Source organism: Drosophila suzukii, chromosome 3 (genome assembly GCF_043229965.1).
Source record: "Drosophila suzukii chromosome 3, CBGP_Dsuzu_IsoJpt1.0, whole genome shotgun sequence".
NCBI lineage: Eukaryota > Metazoa > Arthropoda > Insecta > Diptera > Drosophilidae > Drosophila > Drosophila suzukii.
This window is the reverse complement of record NC_092082.1, coordinates 13,198,609-13,222,117: the sequence shown is the minus strand read 5'-3', so window position 1 is coordinate 13,222,117 and position 23,509 is coordinate 13,198,609. Positions and strand designations below refer to the sequence as shown.

The following is a 23,509-nucleotide window of genomic DNA, read 5'->3' as shown; positions in this document are numbered from 1 at the left end:
CCAAGAAGAAAGTTTGGGACACGAAATGAATTGCTTTATTAATAGGGATCTCTTAATTGGTAGTCCTTTCAGATGGCTTCACCAGTTTTAAAAAAATTCAATTAATTATTGGAAGTTTCTAACTCATTTTGGAACAAATTTAGCTTATGTGAGCACAAAATAATTTATATCCTTTGATATTAGGAATAGTAAGGAAAAGATTATTCATTAATAAACACACTAAAAAACCTATTGTGCAATAAAATAAAATCCCTTGCGATATGTTAGTATTTGCTCTCTTTTACATTTTTGTACAGCCCCTACTTCCGGCAATCAATATACTCCTCAATAATTCAGATACCCATTGAGCAAACAAAAGTGGGAATCACGTCAAAATTAAATTGACGGATCGATAAAAAACAGATTTTCCATAAAAATGCGTTTCAATCAAAAAACAAAAATACACAATGTAAAATAAAATCAAAGAGAATGGCAGACACGAAACAACAAAAAAAAAACATATATAAAAGGCCGTCGACATTGCGTAAGCGAAACGTGCGAAATGCTGAAAAGAACAAGCAGAGCGTGGAAAATGGGTGGAAAATGCGGGGAAAACATATCACGATGAATCACGCTGCCCAGTTGGCGCCAAATGTCAAAAACAATGCAACCTCGCAATGAAAGCAACACAACAAATTATGATTTACAGCGCGAAGGGGAAAAACCGACGAAAAAAGGATATCATAAGTAGAATGAAAGGAATCACTGTAATTACAAAAGCCCAAGGAGAGCCTCGGATTAAGTATACGCATTGTTACATTTATACGTGCACGTGTTGCAGGGTTAGGAAAAGAGATTGTGCGTTATACAATCAATCAATCAATGGGATCCAAAGACTCAAGTTTTGAAATCTGGAAGGTTAAGTTCCCATTCTGAATTCACATTGGAAATATACAAATATTTTGAACTCTTGGATTGTAGTGTAGATCATTAGAGAATTCAACCACAAACTCATAGAGGTATCCCACTTCTAAATCGGAACACAATAACACAAGTTATGGAGTTTAGAAGTGCAGTTTTGGGATCCCATTCTGAAAGCCCTAGGATTTTTGGAAAAATCGAACATGAAAATGGGTTAAAATTTGGACCCTCCTCTTATATCAATATTTAAATGTAGATCATTAGAGAATTCAACCACAAACTCATAGAGGTATCCCACGTCTAAATCGGGATCCAATAACACAAGTTATGGAGTTTAGAAGTGCAGTTTTGGGTTCCCATTCTGAAAGCTCTTGGATTTTTGGATAAATCGAATCTGAAAATGGGTTAAAATTTGGACCCTTCTCTTAAATCAATATCTTAATGTAGATCATTAGAGAATTCAACCACAAACTGATAGAGGTATCCCACGTCTAAATCGGGATCCAATAACTCAAGTTATGAAGTTTTGAAGTGCAGTTTTGGGTTCCCATTCTGAAAGCCCTTGGATTTTTGGAAAAATCGAACATGAAAATGGGTAAAAATTTGGACTCTCCTTTATATCAATATTTTAATGTAGATCATTATAGAATTCATCCACAAACTCATAGAGGTATCCCACGTCTAAATCGGGACCCAATAACACAAGTTATGGAGTTTAGAAGTGCAGTTTTGGGTTCCCATTCTAAAAGCCCTTGGATTTTTGGAAAAATCGAACATGAAAATGGGTTAAAATTCGGACTCTCCTCTTATATCAATATTTTAATGTAGTTCATTAGAGAATTCAACCACAAACTCATAGAGGTATCCCACGTCTAAATCGGGATCCAACTACTCAAGTTATGGAATCTATAATTGCAGTTTTGGGTTCCCATTCTGAAATCCATCGGAAATTCGGGAAAAATCCAACATGAATATGCTTAGCAATTTTGACCCTGGTGTAAATGTAAAAGAAAAATATAATTAAATTGTATTACACATTATTTTAATACTTTTTATTTTCCCAAGTGCATTGTATTTTTTCATGTGCACCCACAATGTATGTGATTTGTTGTGGCTGCTTTCCTGTTTCGTCACTTCGGGAGCAAAAGTTGCACAGGACACGAAAATTTATTTGCGTGTCGAACAAAAAGGGGAAAAAAGCGGTGTGGCATGCCCACCCGTGAAAATGCGTGGCATGGAAAACAATAAAGAAAACTCTGCGGAACAGGGGGCGGAATCGCAGATGGAAATGGAAGCGAAGTGTTTTGGCGAGAGCAGCGTTAAGCAGTTGCAATTAGTGTGGAGTGTTTGGTTACGGTGAGATGGCTGAAAAGGATTCGAAGCGTGTGTGAATAACTTAGCCAAATTGATGAATGTGAGTGAGTGAGCCGGCGGAAAACCATAAATCAAATGGAAATGTAGGAAACCCTGATCGAACTAATGAATAGTTAAGGGTTTTAGCGAAAAGTTGGTAGCAACAGCAACAGTTTGATAAATGTTTGGGGCTGTAAAAGTCTTTCGAGAATTTAATATATTCCTACAAAAGCAAAACGATTTTTTAATATTTACTAAATGAAGAAAATCACAACCAATTTTTTAAGCTTATGAATACTATAAACAAAATTCCAAGGCTTGAATAAGTTTGGAAAATTTAAATAAAATATACTAACAAATCTTCTGGAATAAAAATCCTTTCCAAAAGCCTTATTGATCTATGGAATATTCAGCAAACCAAGGCAGCTTAGCAACAAAAAATTCATAACTCTTTTTGGTTGACTGCCCGTCGTTGCTGCCGGTCGTCTGCTCTATTTATTTAATATTTATTTCAAATTTATTTATTTAGCAGGCCGCCAAGCACACTTGAAAAAAGGCCAAAAATAAAATAGCACACACACTCGAGCGGAGAAAATTCTATGCCAAAAACGAGGACCACACAGAAAAGGGCAATTTTTTGGGGGTTCAAACTTTGAAGCCTCAAAAAAGGGGGTCCGGAAAAACATGAAGAGGGTGGTTGGTTGATACATATATATTTATTTATATATATATAGGGGGCCAGTTGTTGCTAAAAGAGCAGCCAAAGGTGTTTCAAATGTGTTGCCAAAGTGCTTAAAGTGGCAGGCAAACTATTTGCTCACAATTTTCTTGTTTTTTCCTGTTTCCATTTTTTTTCTCGGGGTTTTCCACGTTTTCCATTTTGCGGGCAAAAGATCGAACAAAGTTTTCACCCTGGTAAGCAGCAGAGCAAAGTGATAATGTGCACAAAGTAAAAGTAGAGGCAACCGAAACAACCAACAAATAACAACCGTACAACAACAGCGAGTTGTAAAGCTTTTACACTAAGCAACAAAGTTAAGCTGGATATTTTTTCCCCTATCTTTTGCAGTTGCAGAAGTTTTATGACTACAAACGGAAGTACAACGAGGAAATTCGTGAAAAATTCGGAAAAATGCTAGCCACTGTTTTACAACACGCACGTGCAACGCGGCGTATGCGCAATGTCCGTCTCCCAATGACTGTAAATGCATAAAGGATAAGTAGGGTTTGTGAAATAAAACCGAATACTATTATTTGAAAAACAAAGCAGCTTACATTGAATCGAACAAACGAAATGCAAAGGAGATTGGGGATTAAGAATGAAAATAAGTGAAATAAACTAAAGGAATGAATTCCAATTACTTAGGAGATTGCAAAAACTGCTTGGAAAAATAGCAAGGATTACTTGCAGATTTAATCGGATTGTCTGTGCAAACAGAATAAAAATGGAAACGATTCGAAATACTTGCTTGAATCCTATGTAACAATAATCCTTTTTTTTACATATTTTAATACTTTTAAATGCTGCTTAAGGTATTTATTTGGCCATAAAATCCCAGATAATTGTTTGAAATATCTTTTTTCTTTTTTTTGTAGGTCTATTAGAAACCATCACTAATTTTTTAAGTGCACAGGAACTGGCACTTTAACCCGCTTGGACATTCTAGAGAGCGTTGCCAGCAACAGAGGCCATCAAGATTGATTTATGTAAATGATTGCCACACTTTGCGCCAGATAATAAATAACCCCACGGAGCCAAAGGAAACTAATCAGAAACTAAGAGACAACAAAAGTGGAAAGTGGGGAAAAATCGGGTAAAGGAATAAAAACCCAAAGGAAACTTCACCGTAATGCAGCACTTGGCTTTTGCCTTTTGACTGACGGACAGACGTTGGGAATTTTTTGCATGCCACTTAAGCCTTCTCTTAGCATAGAACAAAGGGAAAGAGACAGCCTCTGCTGGTGGAGAAAGAGACGGCAATAGTGGGGCACCGGCAGACACAATGATATATTGCTGATTTGCGTGCCACAGCCGAGGAAGTTTCCTTTTACAGTTCGCTAAGGGCAATTCGATATGCATACATCAAGTGCAGAGACACGATGAGACTACTAGTTCCAGATCCAAATCCCGGACCCATTCCCCTGGGTCACGACCTCCCATTGCAAAGTTGTTACATGGCAAATAGTACGCATCGGATTTGACAAATGGTTGGGGCTGGTGCCTCACTAATGGGAAAACTCCAATCCGCCTAAAGATCTATTGTGTTCTCAGATGAGATCTGCTAAGTTGCGTTACAAGTTTTCACGGTATATTAACACTTAAGTTTGTGATGCTTGAAGGATTACACAAGGTTGTCATGCAGAATCGTTGGTTAGTTCGGTCACATTGAAAAATATAAAATGAAAGTGTGGCCAAATACTAATAACGAATCATGACGAAAGCCTGCGGTAATTATCTACTCTGTCTTAATAAGTTATTACTAAACGTAAATATTCTCAATCAAGAACACAATTATATCACATGGTTTTATTATTCCACCACTCTCTTTAAATTAACATACTCACTCGACAATTTCCTGCCAATCTTTTTCTTTCCCCAAGCACTAATTTTGCCATTCCAATTTGAAGGACAATCAGCCACAGAGAATGCTAACAACAGTTGACACTTGGCTTTAATCGCTGCACCCTGGGAAAGCGAGCAAATTAAAAAGCTGCCAACTAATGGTCCGCACCGAAAACTCATTTGTGCACATGGCCACACTGGCACTGGCATTAATGGCTGAGCACAGCGCTGGGGGAAAAGTTTGGAATGAAAATTGCATAACTCCAAGCTGGTCATAACCCCACTCAGGAGCCCCAGACACATGAGGAATAATGGGTGGCCAAGTGGGCGGGACACTCCGCACATGAAAGTTGCATGTAATTCCAGGAATATAGCTGCATATGCACATTCGCATGCACTGATATATATATGCATTTGTATTTACAGCTTTTGATTTTGCCATTTTTCATTTTGGCATTTTGTTTGCTTAACAGATTTTACATCCAAAAATTTGGGCGCCTTGCATTGTGCAAATTTCATTGTAAAACGAAGCCACTATGCAATGTGTGTACTGTTGTTATAGGAATAATAAATATATATGGCAGGCTTTTTGGAGTTATGAGAAAATGGAATGGTTAGAGGCTTTGAAATAGTTTCAACAAGTTTAAGAGTTTAAGGGAAAATTGCAAGTTTAGGAAAAGTGTGCACAGGTGATGATATGCAGAGAGATTGGGCAATATAAATTAATTACAGAGCTGCCAAATAACGATTTATTTAATTGGAAAATTAGAAAAATATCTTTCGATATTAGTTACCTGTTCCTAAACTCGTGTGGTTTAAATGGGTGTACCACTTTCCTGGAATTGCCTTTTAGAAACCGCACTTGTTCAATTATACTTCAAAAACCTGCTCATATTCTCTATAATTGCCCCGTATCAGTAGAATCTTCTAATTTCCCCAAGCACCCAACTCTCGATAAACGTTTGCCAACATCTTGAGCTCTAAAATTGGCCACATTTATGTAAAGTATACTTGAACATTTCCTCTCTACCTGCCACATTAATTTATCTTTCCAGCCACTTGAGCATTTTCTGCTTTTGGCATGCAAATCCCCCATTCCACTCAACCACTACCGTTCAAATTCAACCCACTTCAGCTTAAATTGCTCTCAAAACTAAAACTCTAGCGTATATAGACACACATGAGGGGCGGTCACAATCCGATATAGAGGACTAAATATAGCACCCCTTTGGGCTACAGAGGGTTAAAATGTGAATTCCAGCCACTAAAAATAAATGAGAGACCAAAGTTGAGCAAAGTAAGTAAAGCTGCTATCATGATTGATTCACCGAATTAAGGGTAATTGCATAAAAAATATGAGGTGCACATGTAGTCGGCAATGGGGTTGAAGCTCAATTAAGGCTAAAAAAGCTATGAAATTGCACTGGGAAAAATTAATCATTTCTTAATTAAACTTTGTGCATTATTGAAGTAAAAGTTGACTTCTAGAAATTTAAAAGAAGCAGGTTCAATGTTTTAAGAACAATAGAACAAGAAGAACCCAGCTCAATTGGGGCTGAATAGCATTAAAATTGCACTGGAGAAACTTACGTTTTTGTCCAGAACTGAAGTAAAAATATAATTATAGAAGTTCAGAAGTAAAAACATTTAATTTTAATTATTTAAATCAAGAGCTTAGAAAATTATCATTGTTTTTATCCACAGAACTTTAATTCGTTATGGAACTATCCTTATAACATCCTAATAATATATGTTAAGTACCATAACCAACATATAGTTTTATTGATTTTACTATCCTAATTTGAATACTATTTTTCCAGTGTATTAAAGTATATATAGACGGCGCCACAACCATGGACATGGACATGGCTACGGACACGGACACTCAACCCTGGGTAACAAAACAAAAAAAGGAACTCGGAACTTGGCGCCAACATTTTGCGTTTGGCGCAGACATTAAAATGCTTAAAATATCGATTTGTTACAAAGGCTCCAAATATATAAGGCCCCCATTTGGGCCAAAAACGCGGCGCACGAGCAACAGTCTGCCACTTAAATGGTTAAGGCAAATGGGTGGAAAAGTCAGAAATAGAGAAAAGGTATGAGAAAGAGATTTTCCGCTTTCCTTAAATATATATATAGATATATATACACAATATGAATCTTATATTTCAGCAATTATAAACATAAATTTGAGGGAGGGTTCTGAAGTTAAGCGTTTGAGGCGGGCCAACGATTATATTTAGGTAAGATGAGATACCAGGCTATAAATATTTTTAAATTTATTCTTGGTTTTGGAAGAGGATTAAGTGTGGAGAAATTATTGAATATCAAATACAATTTAAAGCGAGCTTAAATTTTGGCTTAATAGTTCAGTAGCTTATCTTAAATGGGCATTTTCTATTTTTGTAAGGTTAAAACCTAACTTTTAACTATTCAACTATTTGCAACTTTTCAACTATTTCCAACTTTTCCTAACCATCAATCCACCTGTGAATCTATTAATCTGCTTGCTGATCTATATATCTTTGCACCTATCAGTCCTCCCAACTATGTGTGCAATTTATCCAAACCATCCATCTGCATGGGAGTATCCATCAATTTAGCCATCCTCAAACACCCACTTGGTTCTTTTCTTTTTTCGGCTTTTTGGATATCCATAGCCGGCTCTGTTCCTGTGTTTTCTTCGCCCCAATAGACATTTATAGACCGAAAAGTTTGGGCCAATGCAAACCTGCACATCCTGGCCAGTTGTCTTGGCTATTTAGTGTGTGTCTATGGCATCCATTCCTCCTATCTTTTTTCATTTCACCTTGTTGCCAAAATTCACCTTTTTTTGCACCTGTGTTTTTTGGGTAATTTCTGCCGACCGCTTAAGGGGGTTTTTTTTTAGCATTTAGGTTTTATGTGCCCCTAACCCCAGAGGCAAAAACGGATTCCTATCATGACTGAAAACTCGGCTCTGATTTTTGCCGCACTGTTATTGCTGTAATATGAAACAATTTTTTTTCTCCAACTTCTTTTTGGTCGTGTTTTCCGTTTTTGGAGCAATTCAACTTTCAGTTTGGTGTGTTTTCCGTGTGTTTTACGGTTTACGGTTTTTGCTCTACGGGTCTACGTGCATTTTGGCCGCATATTTTCCGGTCGTGTTGCTACTGCCACTGCCACTGTCGTTGTTTTGGTTCATTTCACATGCACCCGGAACCATTCCCATTGTTTGAGCGGGGAAATTAAAAAAACCGAACACGCAAAACGAACTGGAAAAATGTTTGTGGGCATCGCGCATCGCACAGGATGAAGTGGAAAGGAATTCGGAATTGTTTACTTTTGCATTCAGTCGCAGATAACGTATAGTTATGGGTATTACAGGGTTATGGGGGATATGAACACGGGGGATTTATAGAGGCGCTGATGCCCGTTGATTGAATGCCGGATTTTCGCATATTCTTTATGGAGGGCAGGGATCAAGTGCCGCACGGTAAAAGGGAGGAATATTTTTACGGACTTTTCGAAATTAAAACTGAACGCTTTATGCAAAAAAAAAACAATGAATTTTGTGCCAGCGTAATGGAAAACCAAATGTTTTCACATGAAAATAATGATAGAAATTTTATTGAAGTTAACAATTTGTAAAATTTTTTAATTAAAATGCAATGCATGTAACGAATTTAATAAACTATTTTGTTACAGAGCAAAATCCACACATCTAAACATTTCACGGGAATAGTTTTCCAAATTAAATTATTCAAAAGTTAATATAAATTCATAATGGACAATTAGCTTACCAAAATGCCTATTTAAATATTTAATAAGCTTTGTTCTTTCAGCTCTTCATTTCCTTAACCATCTGGCCTAATCCTCTGCAAAATTTCATTAAATAACTTGATGCCCGCTCTATCTCATTACCAACTCTGGACCCACTTAAAACATTTGATAATTTAATCACTCCGGAATTTCTATTATTTGATTCGGCTTATTGTCGGTTAAATCACAGACAGATTGGGTTTTTGGGGCCAAAAAGCAATTTCATCAGTAGCCAACAACCCACAGCCCAACAAGCCCACTAACCAACTGCCAACTGGCAAGCCAAACGGCAGCAGCCATCTCAACACACTTAACCGCAAAAAGCACCGCCCAACCACCCAACCACCCAACCACCGAGCCACCAACCCAACCACTCACCCACCTAAGCCGGCTGGCTGAGTGCTTAGTGGGGATGCCACATTAGGCAAATATGTAAATAACTTTTAAGGAATTAAGCGCACTCGCACACAAAAGCCGAAAGAGACGCAAAAGACGAGGGTCCTTGAGGAAAACGTATATGCTAGACAAAACATAGTTCCTTGGGTCTTGCTTATCAGCCGATAAACAAGGCCTATAATACAATCGGGTATATGCCATGTTGCACCGGTCTGTTGGACAACAAAATGGGGCATGCAACAGGGGAAAGCCCCAGGGCAACCGGAAAGGAGTAAAGTGCGTTGGCACTGCGAGAAACTGGTTAAGTAAGTTAGGCTACAATAAGTTATGTTAGCAACATTTTAAGCATTTAAAAAACTTATAATAGTCTTTATAAATGACTTCTACTTAATAAAATGTATCTAGACTTCAATAGTTATTAAATGTTCTAAATGCAACTAAAACTTGGCGCCCGACGTGGGGCGTTACGTTTATGTACTATAAATTGGCGCCCAACTTGGGGCTCTATGTATATTTGCATTGTGCATTACATACAGAAACTCTGTTCAATACTGTTCCATCGTTCCTTTTCCTTTTTCCTCAATTTCTCCCTGTGTTTTAGGTGGAAAACATTAATTACACACACGTTTGCCAGAGGTCCAGGACAGGCAGTTCCGAACAGGAGCCTTGCAGAGCGGCCAGACCAGAAGGCAAACCACAAGCGCGTCATTACCAAACGGGGAAAACCAGAGATGGAAAATGTAAAGAGAGGTTGGGTATGGGGCATTGTGGAAAAGGGACAGGGAATTGAGTCTCTGACGCAGAGATGAGGCCAGCGGGAATTGGGAATCGTTTCATAGTTCGCCACGTGAACTCCTGCTGCATTTTATCTGCTCCAATTGCAACGGAGGCGACGCATTGAGATCCCACGGGAGCGAAAGGGACGTGCACATCTGTGTAAAAGGGACGGTGACAGCCCCACAGCATATTTACATTTGCTCGGCATTTAATGCAAGTGGGAATTACAAAAGGAGGGCGTGGCTAACGATGGTGTTGTGGCTGTTGTTGTTGTCCTGGGTGTCTGCCTTCTGGCAGGCGATTTAAAATATTCGAACCAAGCCGCAGAAAGAGCCAGAGAGATAGATAGTTAAAAGCTGGAGGGGATAGGTTTAAAAGCATAAACGGAAACAGCACAATATGCACTACACAGTACAAAATAAATGACAAAGCTGTCTAAAAGTATGCTACATTAAAGTTGTCTTTCGAAAGAAATCCAAAGAACTTCTTGATTCGATATACTTTGTTGCATACTTTTGGACACCTCCAATATAATTTCAAACCAAAAGTGTAAAAGCTATAATTTTTAATACACTTTTAGTAAAACTAGTGTGAAGATTTCAATATCCTTCTAATTGTTAAATGGGGAAAACACAACACACATTAACAAACCCTTAAATACGTTCTATGTAAGTGAACAAACAAAAAATCCCATTGTCTTAGTATGTATTTACTATTTATTGAATCAACACAAGCCAATTTAGCAATATTGACCAGGTAACATAGATAGCTGGCAATGATGATATTAATGACTGAGGCAGATTTTATCAAAACACAATTTGTCTATTTCTTCCTCTGTAATGCTCTGTGTTTCCAGCTTTTCAGCCAGCATTTTCCCGTAAGAGCGGTAAACAATAATAACAGGCAACAACAATGAAGCATGATGGCCCTGGGAGGATTACAGGACACATCCATGGGCGGGGGTATTCGACGGGGGTTTGGGATGGATGTAGGACCAAAAGGACCAAGAGAACAGAAACTGAAGCATCGGGCGAGTATGCGACTAAGTGTTTTGCAACGGAAATGCCGGGCTATCATGCAAAAAGCCACTGTCAGATTAACGAACCATGGCCAAAACAGATGGGGGGTGAAAACGGGGTTGGATGGGCGATGGAGGGGGGGCCCGGGCCCAGAAACGTGGGTATATCCAGAAGGTAAATGGCATCGGGAGATCCGCAGTCAGGCACGTGACGCAGCGACAGTCCATGACCAAGTGCTGATTTTTTATCAGCCGGAATGCGAGGAAGTGACAGGAAGAGGGACAGTGAGAGAGATGGGCCAAGAACTGAACGAAAAGTGGCAAAAAGGTTATTGACATTGTTGTTTCCACGCTCCACTACTACCCCAGAACTACCCCCACCAACTGCATTTCTGTCTCGTCTGATTCGTTCACTTCACAAAATTCGTAGACTTGCAAGCAAACAGACGACGAAAAAATGCAAAATGAAAAATGACCTGGAAACTGGGAAGTATGTTGGCTAAAGTAACCAAACTTAAACAAAAACTTTTTATAACTTTAGCTTCAACAGCTTTTTAAGTACTTATATGGCTTTAAGGAATATTATCTTTAGTGGTGTCAAATAGAAATGGGAATTTACTTATTTAATTTAAAATGAAAGATATAAGGAACTTAGTGCTGAAAAGAAAATATTACTCATACGTAGCGTTGTCTGTAATTTTTTATTTACTGAAAACCAATTTCCAAGACTTTAAAATACATCTAAATATTTATACCATCCAAAATAGCTTTATAAAACCAGGACTTAAGTCATAACGCCTTTAACTTTCTCATCAATTTCTGAACGCTAAAAACAAAAGCTCAATTATTTTTGATCACCAATAAAATTCACCCCCATCACTTTGGATTCCACCCGGCAATCAAAATGGAAGCCCCCGCCACTTGTGTGTGACAAAACCCCTTGAAAACATCATTGGGTTCTTGAAACGGGTCCAAAAACCGCTTAAAAAGCATTGCATACTTGCAGGCGCCTCCTTGAGAAACACAAAAAAAAAGAGTAAAAAAGCATATAAAAGTGGCAGCCAGGACAAAAATAAAACGCTGCACAAAAACGGCAACAGAAAAACAAAGCAAAGTCAAGCGGAACGTTACAGAAACTGCGCAACTTTTGAAGAGGTGGAAATGCTTTTTAAGTATTAATTTGCGCAAACACTCGACGCAGCAACGAAAAAAAAGCGGGGAAAAGCGAGGAAAACAACAAAGCAGGCAAAAAACAAGTTAATAAAGCAGTTGCAGCTGTAGCACCTCCTCAATTTCAGTTTTCCTCTCTGCTCATTTCAACCTCCTTGTTTGTTTGCACTTAACAAAAATGGAATGTTGCTATTTAGAAGAACACTTGTTTTTTTGATAAAATAAAAATCAAAGGAAATAATTATTTAAAAAAGAGTTTTAAATGAAACTAATATCCTTAAGCCCTTAAAACGCCATTGGTAATCAAAAACAGATTATTTTCTTGGTTATTAATAACACATTTAAGTTATTTATGTGTGTTAAGCTAATCATATTTTCCTGATTTAATTATTTTTTCTCTAGTGTGATAGTGTATAAAATTAACAAATAAAATGTAGTGCTTTAATTTTTTTACATTTACTTGGGAATTTAATAATTTGAAGTGACCATAATCATATTTTCCTAAACTTTTCCTTAGTGTGTTCTCTTCGGGCAACGTCCCCACTAATTGTTTGCAACATGGTCTATCGCTTTGCACACACACCTCACCCAAAACACGTAGGACACCCGCAGGACACCTCCGTTAAAAGGTTTCCTAAACAGCCCCTTCGATATAGTTTCTCCACCCTTTTTCCTACTTCACCGAGTGCATTTTTACTGTTTTGCGTTAATTGAAAACTTTTTTGCCAGCAGATATTCGTATTTTTCGCAGCATGGCAAAAACAAAACTGAATTGGAAAACTTTTCTAGTTTTTCCCACACTACAAACTACAAAACGGGGGTGTGGAAAGTTGTCGTAAGTAGAAGTGCAACTCTGAGTTTTTAACGCTTTGCCGCCTTTCATTTGTTTAGACTTTAACCACCCACCGCCACCCCCTGAAAGCTTAAAGTTCCAGTGGTCTACCAACCCCCACCAAAAAAAAAAAGGAGGAAAAACACCCCAAATTCAGCACCAGACTTAAGTGTGTTTGTGTTTCCTCTCAGAACTTGGCGGCCAATTAGTTGGTTGCACTGAAATCCAAGGGGGGAAAGGGATTTTGGGGGCTTCAACTGGTTGTGGCAGCTGTTATATTCGAGACTTGGACTTGGACTTGGCCAAATCGGAAATCCACTTTAAGCTGTTTGGGCTGCCGCGTTTTTTGGTATTGGAATATTGTCATAGAGTGAAGTGGAGGAAGTCGGGGTTTGGGGTTCTTGCTAAGTGAATTTTCAAGGAGTATCTTAAGTTCTTAAATAGTACTGTCAGCTTAAAATGCATTAAAATATTAGCAACATCTGATTGATTTTGAGGAATTGTTTAATACCAAAATAATAATGTATATTTACACATACTTGTTATTTGGTATTACCCCATTAACAGGTTTATTGAAGACTAATTGAGAACGTATTCATTCACAAGTATTAATTTTTAAAAAGCTTTAAAAGCTTTTTTATTCATAATTTCTCCATAGCAATCATCAAAAATGACTTCATTGACAACAGGTTTATTGTTTTCTGATGGAGATAAGAAAACTTTGAGAACACTTAAACAGCTTCCCACAATCAATTGAAGTGACTCAAAGCTTTAGCATTAAGTATTTAATTGACACGAGGCTTAACAAATATTTAATGAGTTAAAGGTAATTACGGAAACCACATTAAGGCTTTATGATTTAAAATTGTAAGCACCTTATTCAATTGCTTTCCAGGCATATTTATATCAAATCACTTATAAAGGTGTCTAAAAGTGTGCAATGATATATTTTAAATCCGAAATTCCGATGGACCACGTTCTTTTTTCACAGCATACTTTTAGGCACATTAATCAGTGATCTTAGGAGCGATGTGTTTTTTTATCTCTTTCTATTTTTCTATTCTCAATTTTGTAATTTAAGAAGTTTTTAAAAGACTTACGATTTCCCTCTGCAGCTTGGCGATGTTGAAGTTCGCCTGGGCGAGTCTCACACTCAAGGTGGCCACATCGCTGGTTAGTTGGGCCCTCTCGCCGGCATTCCGATCCACCAGCTTGAGCATCTTGTCCTCCAGACTCTGATTGACCTTCTGAACCCGCTTGTGTGATTCGTACAGCCGATCGTACTTGTCCTGCCACGCAATCACACTATCCTCGAGTTCCACCTGCCGTTCCGTTTCCCTCAGACAAGCCGATTCCAGGTTATATAGCTGGGTTTGCTTCTCGATTAATGCCTGTTGCAGTTGCTCAATTTCCGCTGTTGCGGGGGCGGAAGTCGAGGGGGGCGTGGCACATATAGCCGTGGATATTGCTGATTTTCCAGTTGCAGTTGCAGTGGCAGCCCCTCCGCCACTCGATATCTCTGCTGTTTTCGGTGTGCCCGCTGTGGCCGCCTGCAATTGAGTAAACACACAAAATGAAATTATGAGCTGCAAATATTTTGTAATTAATTTTGCTTCCGGAGTGGACAAAACAACAACGCATACCGGACGCAAAGTGTCACACGTTTTCGACTGCAAAAACCGTACTGAAAAGACCCGGACAAAGCGAACTCCGTGGAATGCTGCGGACAGCTTCATTATTTTACCAGCGGATCTCCTCTCTTCGTATTTTTTATTATGTTCTTCTTTTGCTTAATTTTTATACAACATTTTAAAAAGCTTTGAGCGCGCCGTGTCATAAAAATGCACGTCATGCCAGGGAATTTGTTAGCAAGGGGTGGTGAAGGTCCGACTTAACCCACAACGTACAGCATCTGCTGCAGATAAGGATTTAATCAATGGGTTAAGTCTGGGTGAAAGCTGAAGTACACTTTTGATGAGAAATATTACAAATATTCAGTTTTTATAAATCCATTTTATTTATTTTTCTGATTATTATTAAGTTCTAAACAAAATAAGTATATTTTTTGACCTTTTTACAATTATATTTTATTAAAAGTATACCATTTTATTCTTAAGCTCTTAACCAAATAAGTTAATTGTAGTCCCAAGCCACCAGCATTGTTATTTAATAACTATACTCTACCCTTAGGTATTACCTTATCAACAAGGTATATAAAAATGTTTAGTTTATAATAAAAGTATTTACTTTTAAGTAAAAATCCAAATACCCCATAATTCTAAGTGTAGAGTATAGTACATGGATCTGGGTCTCTTGACAACTGATAAGCGATGTGTAACTGTGGATTAAACAGCACGCAAACAGAGGGTAATACGAAATCAGAGAGAGTAAAATTCAACGAGAGAGATCATTCGAAGAGAACTGAAAAAGAGATAATACCTCGAAGCTTTGGTTTTTTTTTTATAAACATATAATCAGAACCAAACAAACAAACATATACATATACATATATAAATATATTCAAAGTACCAACTAATCTGAGCAGATAATCAAAACATCATTGGTCATTGCCATCTCAGTGATAATACTAGTAATAATAATACTATTGTAGATTTATTAAAAAAACCCCAATTAAATAGAACCAATTAAGCAAATTATTGTTAAGTAAGAGTTAGATAGAGTTAAATCCGTAAATTGGATTTTTACAACATTTTACAAAAGTGGTTTTGCCTTGCAAAATGTTAATGAACGCATAAATTTCTTAACGATAAGGCACAAAGAATTTCAAAGTGACAACTCTTGAAGAATTTCCTATTTCGTTTATCTAAATTAGAATTACAACGATGGTCGAGTATACGGACGAGTATAAAAAGGCAGTGCTTAGTTCAACCAATATTGTAAAGTGTTTTTAGCCAGCACAAGAGAAAATGAAGTGGATTTGGAGCCTTTTAATCCTAGGAGTTGTTTTTGGTGCAACTGAAGGAAGAATCCTACAACCGGTAGAATATTCCACATTTTTAAAAAGAATTTAAGATTAAACAATTTTCATTTTACAGGAGCAACGTGCGGACGCTACACCAACGGTAATACATTTTCGTAATCCATAAACAGTATATTATATATATCCATGCGGAGGCGAGAAAGCTGATTAATATTGAACACCCAAAAACAATTTATATTGCAGGCGAATCCAGAGAAAAAGCCGGAATCACCCGCAGCACCCGCATCACCCACATCATCCACATCATCCACATCATCCACATCACCTGCACCCCAAGGAAGTTCAACAACTGCAAAAGATAAATATACTCTAGAAGAGGAGAAATTAACAAAAGATCTTGAGGACATTCTTTCTAAATATGAACGTGAATGCATTGGTAATCCTGAGTTTTCCGCTAATCTGGATAAGGTACGCAAAGCTATAAAATGGAACAATGGCACTTTGCAACAAAAATATGAACTTAAATTTGAATTCGATAATTACAATAAGTTACGTATTGACCTTGAAAAAAAAATCGATATCGCAATTGAAACTTTAAATGAAGTTCTTCCTACTTTAGAACCGAACAGCTACTGTTCAAAGAAATTACTTAAACAAAGAGAAGCACTTAAAAAAGCCAAACAACTTTCAAATGAAGGAAAACAAGATTCATTAACGGTAAACTCAAAAGAATGCGATAATACTGATGATGATTCCTTCGATTATAATTATTTAAATTAAATAAACGTGCTAAATTGAATACTAAATTATTGAGAAAGAAATCCACAAAATACGTAGAGTTTTTAAAATTTGATAGTTCGTGTGTCAGAATAAAATTAATGAGCCTTGTAAATAATCATAGGATCCTATATTTGTATATAAAATCAGTTTACATTTAAAAAAGTAATAAGGACAATAAGGTTCATCAAGGACCGACTTTAAAATTTAATTTTCATTGTTATAAAATTATAAAATGAGTACAAAAATATTGATTCCTCAAAAACAATAAATTCTAATGAAAAGTAAACACTGTTTCTAAGTTATGATAAATAAAATGCGTTGAATAATCTTGAATAATAAACACAAGTTTTGAAAACTTTATTTTACAAGTTAAAAGACCTGTTCAACTGCTTTTTCTTATCATCCAACTCACAACTCCACCTCAATCCATAACGCGGTTATCAATATCAATTCTCATCCATCTCAGGCTCGTCCAATTTAGATGGAAATTTCAAATTTAGTTGCGAGTAGCGACGCAGATGGCTGGGAATCAAAGTGCAAACTACGTTCCCAAACAACTAATTGGATTAACTTGACACAAAAAAGGAGAAGGAGTTGCAACCAGAATGTCGCCAGTGGAAACTTTGTCTTCGCTTACTCCGTTCGACTCCTTGAAACCGTTGGAAAACCACATGAGTTTTCCTTTTCGTCACATATGAGCGACATGAATTGGCGAGGGAAAGTCATGTCGCCGGGACACGACAAACCTAAAAACTGCAAAATGTACAGAAAATTTAATTAAAAAAGGATTTTCGGCCTGGCAAGTTGCTTGGCTTCTTCGTCTTCTGCTGTTTTCTTCTTCGCTGACTTGGCCTCTTTTGGCCTCTATTTTTCCCACATTTTCCTCCTCGAGCTATATAATTTTTCTTCGCACTCCATTTTGTGCCAACGAACGCATAAGAAAATTCAATTTATAGTTTGTGTGTGTGGGCGTGGCAAATTGCCAAAGACAGACAATGCTATTAATTAATTTGGAAAGCATTTGCCGAGCGGAAGAAGAAGGCGGTAACAATTAAAATGGAACCGGTTAAAGTGCCGCCGGGTTGTTCATTTTGTGGGCCAAAACGATGAAGAGTTGGCCAAAAAGTTTGCTTCTGGCATGTCCATGTATGAATTTCCGGTCCACACTTGTGTGGGCATGCATTTTCCCGGCATATGATAGTTATTTCCCCCCCAAAATGATTTGTTTGCCTTTGGTCATTAAAAACATTTTCGTGTTCCCACACATTTTTCCGCTTTTATGTCGACATTTATGTTAGGTTTTTGCTTGCGGCCTGTTTTTCAATAATTTATTAAACGTTTTTTGCTTTGGTGCACACAAATGGTTTAAACAAGCTAAGCGAGGGGCTTTTCCTGTTTTTTTTTTCGTCACTTTTTGTTAATCATTTTTAATTGATATTATTAAGGATTAAGTTGTAAATTGAATAATGGGCTAGATTGTATTTTATATCTCCATTTTAAAAATGCGTAATTTATCTGGTTCGGCTGGTATCGCATTCAATTCTCCTGTCATTGTTTCAATTTATATGGTTTTGCTATCAGTAAACTAAAGTGACAACTTAATATTACAGTGCAGTTGATGGCTTTATAGAGTTTACTTACTCTGAATTAAGGCCAAAGGACTTGGAAATAATAAGCTTTATAGAATTCATTTTTAGTATTTTAATACTAAACTTGAATCGCTTGTCATTAACCTTTCCAACACTTTTTATCGGATTGGAATCCTGTCAGCAACAAGCATTCTCTTTTGTTTCCTGAAGATCCCACTTCAATCCTTTCGCTGCTCATTTTTCATGGTTAAGGAACAATTTGGGGAAAGGAAAAGCTGCTTGTTGAGTTTTCCCATGCGCGCTGATGACTCTCCGAAAACCGTTTTCTAATTGTCATCCTTCTGCTTGGAGTGCATTGGAAAACCCAGAAAGTAATGAGTGGAGCTTGAGAAAATACGAACGGCAAAAAATGGGGGAGTTCAGTGTCCTTGTCATTATTTATTATGTTGCTCAAGTCTTTCATTACACAAGCATTTTTGTCTTTCATTTGTTGCCTCTTGTGCCAAAAAAAATATAAGAAAAGTAACAAGGAAACGAGGGGGAATTTCTTATCAACCTTACCGAGGATGTTGTCACATTCCTTCACTGCTTATTTACAGTTATTCGGTTGCTCATTTTCTCCGCCATTTTTCTTCATACCCATACAAAGGCTTACAAAAAAAAATGGGAGGAAACGGAAGTGTGGCGCCCAAGTGTGGACTTTAAATACGAGAATAATTCCCATCATAATAGAGTTCAAGGTTCATTTTGAACACAGAAAAAATTTTTTTGAAAAGAGAAACTCATTTAATTATATCCTAATGTTACAATGAATAATAAGTAATATACTTCATTGTAAATACATATTTTCAAAAATGTGAAGAGCATTGTGGCTTTCGAATTTGCTTCCATTGAAATAGTTAAAATAAACCATCTTACTACAAAAATCGTCTTAAATGTGAGTATAATAAGTAAAATTCTTTGTATAGATTTACTTTCTATCTTTAATTAGGATATAAAATTGCATCTAAATTTTTATTTAAAGCATATCCTAATATATTACACATTTAAGCAACCCCTAAAAAGTATTGGAAAAGAGGAATGCATGAAAAAGTTTCACCTAAATTTATGTAAATGTTCTCCCCATGGAACTAACTTTATGGTTCAGCCTCATTTGAGGGGATAATTACAGATCATCCAGAGTCCCCGACCACCTCGATTTCCCCGATGTTGTTTCAGTAACCCAAAACTCGCGACTTTTCCCTGGTTCAATCGATAAACAAATGCGGTAAACATCAATGGGCAGCGGGACAGGACCCAGCGGGAAACTCACACAAGAGTGCTTGGGCAAACAACCTCGTTGGATGATGAATGGAAGGTCAATTGCCGTGACCCCGGCAAAATAAAAGAAGATGAAGAAGGCAAACTGGGGCCAAAGGCAGTGCTCAGCGCTGACATTTAACGCAAAACGACGCGGTCCTGTCAATGCCAATGTCCTGGATGAGAAGCCAGGATACGACGATACGAACATGCCAGGATGCAGGGAGGAAGAAAGGGAGAAGGAGCAACTCGAGATCCCGACCAGGAATGTTTATGCGAATGCTTGGGCACAAAAACATACGTGACGTGCCTCAGTTTTCGACCCCATCTCGTTTACTTCGACCCTCCGGTCTCCATTTCTATTCATGTATGTCCTGCACACTTAAAAAAATACGTCATTAAATAATGAGCAATAATCAGGCAACTTTGGAACATTAAAAAGGAATTGGATGTCAGAAAATAAATTTAAAAATCTTTTTAATAATGAATGCTTGGTAATAATAATAATGTATCCATTTTCATCTACAAAATTATAATGAATAATTGCATTATTAAATACATTTAGTTATCAATTTTTAAAAATATTTTTTGTATTTGTATTTGTATTATTTGTATTACATTCGATTTATGAAAGGTGTTACAGAGTGCTTAAAAGTATGCAACTAATTTAACCCGAAGCAAGATTTTCATATTTCCTTGCATACTTTTAGACACCAATTAAAGCACTAAGTAAAGGTAAAACACACATTTCATATTGACAAAAGGGAATGATATTGAACAAAAATCATGATAAAGAATCATTTCCAACCATCTTTCAAAAATAAAGTATTTATTATTATAAGGTTTTTTATTTTTTGTTTTATATATATTTTAAAATTTTGAAAAATCATTTTTGTAAGTGTCTTTAAGCGGCGGAAGCGATGTGCACCGACTGACAGCTGAAGGAACACGAATAAACGAGAAGTCTGGCAGCGGGCGAAGCGAAATCCCTCAGCTGGAAAAATGCCTCATCTTGGCCTGACAGTTCGCCGAGTTGCGTCAACTTGTCGTCATATTTTTCAGTCAACTGAAAGTTCTCTATGACTTCCTCGATATAAGGATATATGTAAGGGGGCGACAGTGGTCCTAGGATGTGTGCCTGGGTGTGTGCTTGTGTAATTAGGATAATGGTTGCAGTGGCAAACCATTCAATAGGATATTTATAGAATGTGCCGCAATCGCTTAGGGTTCTTATACAATTTGAAGAAGGACTTTCAACGACACCTTCATTTTAAATTGATGATGATGGCTGACAGTTTAATCAGAATAAAATGCCTTTAGTTAAACATTTTGTTTTGAACAACAGCTAAATACGGTTTATTTAGGCATTGTTTGCTTTAATAATAATATTTAATCTGGTGTTGAACTGTTTATCCAAACATTTATTTAATATTCTAGGTAATTGACATATGTAAATACATAACAACTAGTCAACTTAACCCACTGTGCATTATCGTTAACCCCACCAAAGGGCCCTAAATGTGAATGGTAAGTATCCTGGCATATTTCTTATTGTGCGTATCTCTGTCTGGTTGAATTTTCCGTACATTTTGCGCCTGACACATTATGTTAATACGCTTGTAGTTGAATACTGGCAAATATTGAGCTTCATGCCGCAGTTACCATTCTGTATTCGAGTCAAAACACGCACACACGTACCCAGAAAAACACGCGAAATTTATGCATATTTTGATGACATTTTGAGCGCATAACGCAAAATGTCAAATACATAAAAATGAAAAGCCGGCGAAACAAGTTACGAAGTGAAAGAGTAAACCGAATGGCAAAATCATTTCATCCAATACACGCACATTCCAAATGACAACCAATGTCCCCCTTTTGCAGAGAAAGAAATATTTGAAAATGTTGAAATTAATATATTTATAATCTCAACAAATATGTAAAAAATAAAAATCATAAAAAGGTTATGAAATATCTTAAATTATTAAATCTATTACATATTAAAAACTTGATTTTTATTAAATTTTTTAAAATATTTTAAAAGGTGTCAAAAAGTATGCAATGCTTTTCTTAATATTTGTTTTTTTTTAGTATTTTTGTTAGTAAATTTATTTATTTGTTTAAAAGTATAGTGCTAAATTTTGTTGTTATATTTTAAGTGTAGTAAAATACATATCAAATAACACGAAAGCGGAAATCGATGACGGCCATTTTGCCGTAAATTGAGGCATTTTGCCCCAACGCTCTTGTAATTGTACCGCTAAAAGATGGAAAGTGGCGAAGGGGGTTGGAAAAACGGCTGGGTGGAAAATGGCTGGGAAAATGGGCTGTAGCGCCAAGGATATCTGCTCTGTGGCTGCGACACATTCACCCGGCTATTTTTAGCTCCATTTTCATTTAATTTGCTGCCCATGCTGCATAACTAAAAATGGCGAACGGTAGTCAAGCTAAAAATCCAAGGGAGGGTCAGGAAAACCCAGGCGGGAAAAACCAGCCAGCGGTTTATGTTTTTCAATTACGCCGGCCGCAAAATTTGCAATTTAGATAGCGATTTTTAGGGAACATTTCAGCATGTTTCAGTTTTTTTTTTTGTTTTTCCTCTCCACCTATTTATTTCATTTTCGTTAGTAATATCCAGGCAAATTTGCCAAATTGCGCGCAAGGGGCAAAAACCACGTATGTGCGTGGCTTATGCCAATTTCTAGTCAATTACGCAAAATTTGAATGTTTAAAGAGCAAACTTTCTTTTTTGGTATGCATGCGAACTCAATTTGTTCCAGCGCAAAATTTCTGGGGCAAATTAAAATATGGTAAATCTCGTTAAAAGTAAACATGTTAGCTGAAATTTAGATGAGTTGAGGGTTCATAGTACTCGTTAACTAATAATAAATAAATTGTTTGACGAACATCTTTACTGAGAATGCATGTTTTCAAAATTGGATTATTTTGTAATTATTCCATTTGGAATTTCACATGAAATATTGTGTCAATCTTACCCAAAATATATTTAAATTAAATTAGGTAGATAAATGATACTCTCTTTTTATTGTTTTAATTAGGAGAAAAACATGCAAATTATATTTGGGTAAATGATAAATAAATTGCTTCTGCAAACAAATACCTAGCTTGTAGGGTAAACAACAATTTGTTATACTTTTGTTTACCCATGCAAACACATGGCAGCCAACTTTTCTAATAATTTTAATTGGCATTTAAAATATTTACTATGCAAATTGTGTCGCCATGGGTTGTAGAATTATTTGTCTTTCAGTTTCCTTCCTGCCGGTTTTCCTCCGGCTTTCCATATCCCCTCGTTATCTGTGTGTGTTCAGAGACTTGGAAAATCCGTGTGCAATGTCAGTTGCGAGGCAGAAGAAGAAGAGGAAGAGAGAGGAACTACGAGTATTTATGTGGGTGCAACGTGGCGTATGATTAATGAAAAGGGGGTAGGAAAAGCGCATCATACATAGTATACATATAGTGTGCATATGGACAAAGTTGAGAGGGCATTGCGACTGGCAGATAAAGAAATAAGCCAAGGGAAAAGCCAAGGAAAAGTGGAAAACTAGGGGATTGCAATAGGAATCGATTAAAAACAAAACGTTGATTGAATTTTCCCAGACCGAAAAGCAGTTATGACGAATAAAGGGAAAGCGAACAAAAGAGGAAATAGCTGAGAGAGAGAAAAATAAAGAAAAGTCGAAGACAAAGCAGCAATGCAGTGGCAGCAACAATAATAACAATCAACCCCAACCCCACCCCCAAAATGCCAATTTCCACTCCCGCTTCTGTTTCTTTTTCTTTTGGCTAAAAGGGAAATAAGCAATTTCAGCAAATAAATCGTAAAAAGTAAAAGTAATAAAATCACGAAAATGAGAAAAGAAACCACGCACATACTCATATGAAGAAAATGATGGGAAAATGAAAATGCTCGCTGCTATCAAAAACAGACAGCAAACGCAATCGCAATCGAAGTAACTGAGAAGAGCCAGGAAAATCGGGACAAAGGGCGGGAAAGTCAGGGAAGTCAGGGGAGAAAAGCCAGGTTAAGAGCGTGAGATAACGCTTAATATGGTGAAAATGGCGG

The 23,509-nt window shown here is 36.9% G+C and overlaps 3 protein-coding genes across 7 annotated transcripts in view; 2 read left to right on the top strand and 1 right to left on the bottom strand.

Moving 5' to 3' along the window:
- The window catches only part of RpL28 (ribosomal protein L28), a 384,986-nt gene that overhangs the window by 48,932 nt on the left and 312,545 nt on the right, over positions 1–23,509 (top strand). The window contains exon 1 of one of the 3 annotated variants that reach the window (XM_070995320.1): positions 20,381–20,390. The exons of the other annotated variants lie outside the window; for them this stretch is intronic. The gene's annotated coding sequence lies outside the window, so the exon portion shown is untranslated. Of the gene's footprint in view, positions 1–20,380; positions 20,391–23,509 lie in introns of those variants that run through there. 3 annotated transcript variants of the gene reach the window in all.
- The window catches only part of LOC108011862 (ras guanine nucleotide exchange factor B), a 45,724-nt gene that overhangs the window by 16,111 nt on the left and 6,104 nt on the right, over positions 1–23,509 (bottom strand). For 2 of the 3 annotated variants that reach the window (XM_036815031.3, XM_036815032.3), the window contains exons 1-2: positions 14,457–14,616; positions 13,914–14,363 (exon numbers count right to left, since the gene is read on the bottom strand). In XM_036815031.3, coding sequence (XP_036670926.3) covers positions 13,914–14,363; positions 14,457–14,549 — 543 coding nt within the window. In that variant the 5' untranslated portion in view covers positions 14,550–14,616. Of the gene's footprint in view, positions 1–13,913; positions 14,364–14,456; positions 14,617–23,509 lie in introns of those variants that run through there. The other variant, XM_036815033.3, reaches the window with a different exon arrangement.
- LOC118877260 (uncharacterized) lies at positions 15,669–16,539 on the top strand. Its single transcript, XM_036815034.3, has 3 exons — positions 15,669–15,812; positions 15,870–15,896; positions 15,998–16,539. The coding sequence occupies exons 1-3, from the start codon at positions 15,741–15,743 to the stop codon at positions 16,532–16,534; spliced, it is 636 nt and encodes a 211-aa protein (XP_036670929.3). The 5' UTR covers positions 15,669–15,740; the 3' UTR covers positions 16,535–16,539.

Coding starts and splice junctions, on each gene's coding strand:
- LOC118877260 (XM_036815034.3), top strand. CDS start 15,741: ATGAAGTGGATTTGGAGCCTTTTAATCCTAGGAGTTGTTTTTGGTGCA. Junction 15,813..15,869: donor AAGGAAGAATCCTACAACCG/GTAGAATATTCC, acceptor TTCATTTTACAG/GAGCAACGTGCGGACGCTAC. Junction 15,897..15,997: donor GTGCGGACGCTACACCAACG/GTAATACATTTT, acceptor TTTATATTGCAG/GCGAATCCAGAGAAAAAGCC.